Raw genomic sequence first — 7323 nt, forward strand, 5'->3', positions numbered from 1 at the left:
TTTGTATTCTGATCAATGCATCAATTTGCTCAATAATTCAGTGAATTTTTCATATTTTCTTGTACGCGGTAGGCCATGGTTTATTAAAACACGTTCTTTATCACGTGTATACGAGATTGAAAGACATGTTCATAGAAATTAGTGCGTGGGATAGTCTCACAGTTAGCGGAAGAAATTTCGAAACCAGAAATTAAATTATCCAAGTCTACCAGATTTCTGAAAAACGCTCTAATTAAAGAAAGAACATATATGTCAATTTCATGTATTGTATATATTGAATATAATATCGAAACATATTTATGGATTAAAAATAAGATGAAAGAAATTAGTCTCAGAGATTATTATATATTTATTATAAAAAATAAATAAGAAATAAATTTTCTAAAAAAAAAAGAAATTGCTTCTATTAGTTAATAAATAATAAGAAAATAATTTATACTTCCTAATAAAATGATTTTTCTCTCAAGTTTCATTATGATAAATCCTATTTATATTTCATAATTCTCTAAATATAAAAACAAAAATAATGACAAGGACTAAAATCAATAATGCACTTCGCTAAAAAAAGAAAAAAGAAATAATATAAAAGAAGAATGTTATCGCCACATCAAGTTACATGTTCATGATAGTTAATCCATTTAAAGTGGTTGCTCTACTGGCACACAACTATTGCTTTTCATTATGAAAGCCTATATTCAGTGAATTGAAAAGTGAATTTACATACTGCTTAATATTTGATGAGAAAAATCATCGAACCATAAAATACATATTAATTATATATCTTCTACAAAGATAAATTATGCTTTTTTTCGAATCCAAGATATGTCGACACTTTTCAGAAAGTGTAACTAGAAATTTTTAGACGTTGAAGAAACGAGGATATAAGGAAGAAAAATGTATAGCGGCCAGTTTGATACAACTGTTGCAGAAACGGGATATGCAAATGAACAGTTAACTCGAATATAAGATAGTTATCTGATTCTAAAAAAAAGTTATGCATGATGTTACGTAAATCAAGAAAAAAATGTGATCGATGATCGAGATTTATTGGATCATAACATTAAACAAAGAGAAATCAATATGAACATGGAATCATGCAGAATTTCTAGTTAAATTCTCAATATGATGATAAAAGTAATAGTCAAATTCCTATCTCATATGTATGCAAACTAACTACTTTTTTGGAAGATGAAATTAAAATTATAAATGAGAAAAAAATTGTTCTATGAAATTATCAAAGATAAATAAAAAAATTTAAAAATTTTAACTTAAATAAAAATTTCTGATTACTTTATAGAATTCTACAGTTCAATGGAACATGATGGAACAAAGTTTGTTAGTTGCCTATCGAGAGTGATGATTAGTAATTGGAAATAACATAGAATCTTGACTATTTTCAATTGTACCGTTATACGATGATGAATAGAAATCTCAGCTGATGTTGAAAATGTATGGAATTTTATAAATAAAGAAAATCCATTAAATAATAATAGACTATTTTCATTTAATGGATTTTTCATTTAGATCATTAACAATTTTTATGTTATTTCAAATTCATCAAAGAAACTATTCATTTAATAAGTACTTGCAAGAAAAAGAAGGAAAAGAAATTGACTAAACATAGTGATTCACAGTAAAAGTCTAGAGAAACATCCTTTGTTTGAAGGAACTGCTGAAAGAATGCTTAGTTTCGCGCAAACATACAGCAAGTGAGTCAACATCTAACGGGAAGTCACTTGATAGATGAAAAAAGATGTTTCTATGATGACATCTGAGTAATGTTATTTGCATGGACCTGATATAAAAAGAATATTATCTCAGATGACTATTCTATTGTACTTATTAATTTTTTGAGATTAAGCTTTATAATTTAAAACAATTTTATCATTTTATGACTTTTAAGTAAATTTTGATGTCATTTATAAACGAATAATATGATTTACGAATAAATTTTTATAAAAATCGAAAGGATCAAGTTATAACAAGTAAAAAAATATTATTTTAAGAATTTCAATAATTTTATAATTATTCAAATTCAAAAATCTTATATATATATTCAAGTACATCATGAACTACACCGTTAAAAGGAATGTTGCTTAGCTTCTCTTGGCTACGTGTACCGCGCAATGAGCATAGAATGTGTAAGACTAAATAGCATTCTGTATAAACTTACCGGGATATGAAGCAAGGTACTCTTGCGAAATCGGTTTATTCGTTCCAAAGGTATTCAATGAACTTAATTTGCGATACATAGTAACGTTCTGAAGTTAAAAGCATCATTACTAAAAAAAAAGAAATTGAGGAAAAAAAATTAAATTATAAATTCTTAAGCACAATACTTTAAAAAGGTTTTAAAATCTTTTAATGAAAAAACTTATAAATTTCAAACTATTAAGATAATTTTTATAATTTTATTAATTGAGATATTGATGTTGATGTTTAACATTTTTTTTTTATAAAGTTATGATAAGAAATATTAAATAATCAAATAAGCAAAGAAAAAACTTCATGCATTATTTTAACAATAATGGATAATTATTAATATTAATATTAAAAAAAAATGATTATAAATATATATAAATATGATCCAAAATTAAAAGAATATAATAATAAATTAATGTTAATTTAAAAATTAAAGGTAAAAATTTAAAAAAAGATTTAATTCAAATGATATTGAATTAAAGAATCGCAGATAATAAGTATTCAATTATATACAATAAAAATAATTATGTTTGAAATGAATTCTAATTCTAATTTTTTCCTTTTCATAACATAAATGGAAAATTATTCAAGAAATGAATAATTTTGAATTTTTGATAACGAATAATTTAAAAGTGTACTGATTATTCACATAATATGCATATGCATATTTATGGCATGTTAATTTTTTTAAATCTATACGAATATATATTATATTTTCTGTATTAAATATTAATATTCATTGATATATATATATATATCAATATTTGTGTTTTTTGTTAATTTATAATATATAAAATATAATTTTTCAATCAATATAAGCAATAAATGAATATAAAGTTATTATTTAAACAAGAAAATAAATTAATTTTAAAGATTTTTTCCTTTAGAATATTTTTCAATTATATACATAATCTTTTAAGCATATAATAATAATAAAACAATTTAATAAATATAAATTCTAATTATAATAATTTGACTAATATTAAAAATTTAATGATATAAATTATGATATTGATTATTTTATTAAAAAAAATAAACAAAATCACTTACATTTTGATCATATAACTCAATTGAAGCTATGCATGTAACGCAATCCGCAGATTATTTTATTCAGTCTCACTTGAATTGTTCAGATATCACAAATGATGGGATCGGAAGCGTGGGAGCTAGAACGAAGATACTCAGTGCCTGGGGCATTAGACACCAGAGGCTTAGAGCCTCCAGCCAGCGAGGACCTTCATGCTTGGTCAATCTACAGGTATTCTTACTTTATTCTTACTTTATTTTTAATTTTCAATTCTAAAAAATATTGTAATTAAGTATACATCATTCTTTCAGACAAAACTTGAATTCTGATTTTACGGATTCAGCACTTGGATCAGCAGAAAAATCTCCTCTCCCATATGGAAATTTTCAATTGAGAGACTCCACAGTACAGAGTATTCTCAGACATCCAAGATACGGGCCAAAAAGTCCCTTAGCCAGCAATTCATACACTTACCTAAAATTTGGTCTTCCAAGGGTTCTTCCACCTAGTTCCAGAAATAGAGATGGCTCTAGTGGTTACGATTCCAGTGAAGAAGGTCGTAGAATATCTCATGCAGGAACTTCTGCACATGGAACTTCTGCTATGAGATCTGCTAGGAGTGATCCTGATTTTAGACATGTTCATGCTGTTCCTAGAGAACATGCACATTCTCAGTTGACTGTTTCAAGGGAAAATCCTAGATTGAGAAGTGTCAGTGAAGCGAATCTTCTTCACGGAAGTAGCAGAACGAATAGAAGACATAGTATCGCACCTATAGATCCAGGATATGGGGTTCATGAACTCAGAGGTGAACATCCTATATTTTAACATTTATATTTTTATATGCATGTAGATATTCTTTTAATTTCGATTATAATTAATAGAGAAAATTGGTTTTTAGGTCATGGGATCCTGGGTCCAGAGAGTTATACATTACCTCTAAGGCCATGTCTTCAACATCCTCATCTTCAATTACGAGGTGTAGAAGCTTCAGGATCTGATGGTTTGCCTCTTTTGCGAGGAATTACTTTAGAAGCTGGAGCAACCGAAGTATTAGCCATTATGGCTACTACAGAGAAAGAAGGAAAATATATTGTGGAAACTATTGCTGGACGAAAGAAAATTAAAAGAGGAGATATTTTGCTAAATGGAAGATCTGTATCTTTTAGAACTTTAAGGTATAATTTATTTTTCAAAATTATTTTGAATTATCAATTTGAATTTTTTTTTCTTTTTTAGATCTCGAGTTGCTTATTTGTCGACGGAAAATAGTTTAAGTCCAGGTTTAACTGCCCAACAAACTTTGAGTTTTTATATGCTTCTTAGAGGAGGTCCAAATACTTCTAAATTAGAAGCCGACGCAATTCTTCAGGAACTTGGTTTAGAAGCAACCAAGCATTGTCTTGTGAATTCATTGACAACCTCCGAAGCAAGAAGGTTGGCTTTGGCGTGTCGTTTATTACAAGATTCACATATTCTTGCACTAGATAGGCCAACACATGGTTTGGACATTTTCGACGCTTTCTTCCTCGTAGAATATTTGAGACAATGGGCTAACAGAGGTCAAAGATTAGTGGTATTGACCTTACATCCACCGACTTATGAGATACTGACGATGGTATCAAGAGTGGCACTTACGTCCGGTGGAAGAATCATGTATTCCGGTCCCAGAAGGGATATGTTGCCATATTTTGCTCTTGCAGAATTTCCTTGTCCCCCATTTAAAAATCCTTCTGACTATTATCGTACGTAATCTTAATGCTATTGATATTATTAATAAATTACAAATTATCATTTTGTGCTATTATATTCTGTTTTTGTTCATTTTGTTTCGTATGATAATAAAAAAACCAAAGAATTATTTTTAAATTTTTAACAATTTTCTTTTTCAGTTGATTTAGTAACACTCGATGATTTATCTGCGGAAGCAATGCTAGAATCCTCCCAAAGAATCGATCATCTAGCTGAGCTTGCAAGAACCAGGCTCCCAGCACTAAGTGATCCTGGTCCACCTGGAGCACTTCCTCCTTCCATTTCGAGTCCTAATATATTTTCACAGATTTACGCATTACTTCTGAGGACTCTAATCTATAGTCAACCATGGACATTGACCAGATTACTTAGAAAAATAGTTATTTCTGCCTCTTTAAGTATTTTACTTGGTGCAATATTTTGGGATGTAGCTGGGGATTCAAATTTATATCTTAGAGACCGAATTGGTTTTCATTATGCCAGTTTAGGAATCTTCTTCTGGCCTTTAACTTTAATAGCTATTTATGAAATAGCTGATTACAGACCAAATGTGGAAAGAGATATTAAAGATGGCTTATATGGAAGATTTGTGTGTATTTTAATAGAGGTAAATTTTCAAAGATAGTTATATTCAATCATTCATTATATTAATTGGATCTTTTTTTTCAGCTGCTCTGTGGAATACTTTCTTGGTGCATAATTTATTTGATCTATTTGGCACCAGGTTATGCTATGTCTGGTCTTCACCTAATACCAGATGAAAATCTAACTTCCTTATGGAATTATCTTGGAGTTGGTTTACTTTATTTAATGTTACAACATTTAATCTGTATATTATTTGCTCACATTTGCAAATGGACATATTTAGCTTCTTTGTTTTCTGGCATTGTAATTGGCGAGATGACTTTAGCTGGAGGAGTGACCTTGCATATAGAGAATTTGCCAAACTGGTATCAAAAAATTAGTCCAATGCAATGGACTCTGTCTTTGTTATTACCTCCACTTCATCAAGCAGAAGTCATGAATAAACTGACAAATTGTAAACCAAAACAAATTCAAAGGCAGGATATTATAGTTCAAGCTGCTTGTGAACCACCTGATGGTATATTGGCATTGTATGAAATTGCACTGCATAAGTTTAATGTAAGAGGAGAACTATGGCTAGGAATAGGAATAACTATTGTCAGTATCCTAATTATATTAGTATTCTTATGTATTAGATATACTACTCCTAAGAGACTTAGGAGTGCACCAAACAAGCCATAAACATAAAATGCAATAATTTAATGACTGAATCAACATCATTCTCAATTCATAAATATATTATATCTCTATATTTTTATTAATGTTAGTAGAATATTCTTAATGTTATAATTTTATAAGTACAATATAATTTAGCTATAGATGAAAAATATGATTATTTACTTCATCATAAAATATAGGTACTTTATCATATCATGCTCATAAGCTTTGATATGATTTGTCTATTATCGTTATTGCGATTTTCTAAAGTAATAGACTTCAGAAACTTGCAAAATAGACTCATTTACGAAATTTCAAAGCTTGATGAGCCGATACATTTTGCAGTCTCTTCTCCAAATATCTTAAAATTATCTATTTTTTGTAATGATATATAATCAAATCAATCAATACAAATGTTTTTATGAAATAAAAAAAAGAATTATTGAACTTCTATTATATATTAATTACTTTTTATAATTTTAAATGCATTTTTTTTTAAATTTAGTGAAAAAATTTTTAATTTAAAATTTAAAATAATTTAATTACATTTAGTTTATATTGAAAATAATTGATTAATATGAAAAATTAACTTCGTCAGTTGCTTTACGAAACTTGATCGCAAGCTCCATCTACAACTTTAAGAATATCGGCAAAGTTCAATCGGTAAATATGATTTTTCATATATATACTGGAATCGATTTTTTAAAAAATATATGAATATTAATTAATCATATTATTTACAAATAATTATTAAATGATTTATTCCTCAAAAATCGATTTGGTTGTTTTTTAAATTTTAATCTATTCACGATTTTACAAATTTATTATCAATTATTGGAAATGTTTAAATTAAAAACGGCTAAATCGATATTCTATCTGTCACAAATATATCTGTCGACTAATAATCTAATGTATAACATAACGATAATTTTCAAAGAAAATAGATAATCTATATTTGTTAATTAGTTAAATCACATAATTTTTTCATTTAATCAATTAATTTTTTAATTATTTTCTATTTAATTTTTAATTTTTATTTTAACGACTCTTCTTATTACAGTGAATAAAGATATCTTAAATATCACAAAATATTTAGCTTT

At 27.4% G+C, this 7323-nt stretch overlaps 1 protein-coding gene across 1 annotated transcript; it reads left to right on the forward strand.

The window, feature by feature from the left end:
- The first annotated feature begins 3341 nt into the window (after positions 1–3341).
- LOC108001727 (ATP-binding cassette sub-family G member 5) lies at positions 3342–6670 on the forward strand. The gene is made up of 6 exons (XM_017062905.3): positions 3342–3460; positions 3541–4037; positions 4131–4407; positions 4469–4974; positions 5122–5588; positions 5651–6670. The coding sequence occupies exons 1-6, from the start codon at positions 3345–3347 to the stop codon at positions 6245–6247; spliced, it is 2460 nt and encodes an 819-aa protein (XP_016918394.1). The 5' UTR covers positions 3342–3344; the 3' UTR covers positions 6248–6670.
- The last annotated feature ends 653 nt before the right edge of the window (positions 6671–7323 follow it).

The sequence above is a fragment of the Apis cerana genome, linkage group LG8, assembly GCF_029169275.1.
Source record: "Apis cerana isolate GH-2021 linkage group LG8, AcerK_1.0, whole genome shotgun sequence".
Classification (NCBI taxonomy): Eukaryota; Metazoa; Arthropoda; class Insecta; order Hymenoptera; family Apidae; genus Apis; species Apis cerana.

Bases quoted from the DNA above. Each gene is read 5' to 3' on its own strand.
- LOC108001727 (XM_017062905.3), top strand. From the start codon at position 3,345: ATGATGGGATCGGAAGCGTGGGAGCTAGAACGAAGATACTCAGTGCCT. The intron at 4,408-4,468 runs GTATAATTTATT...TTTCTTTTTTAG, and splicing joins GTATCTTTTAGAACTTTAAG to ATCTCGAGTTGCTTATTTGT. The intron at 4,975-5,121 runs GTACGTAATCTT...TTTCTTTTTCAG, and splicing joins AAATCCTTCTGACTATTATC to TTGATTTAGTAACACTCGAT.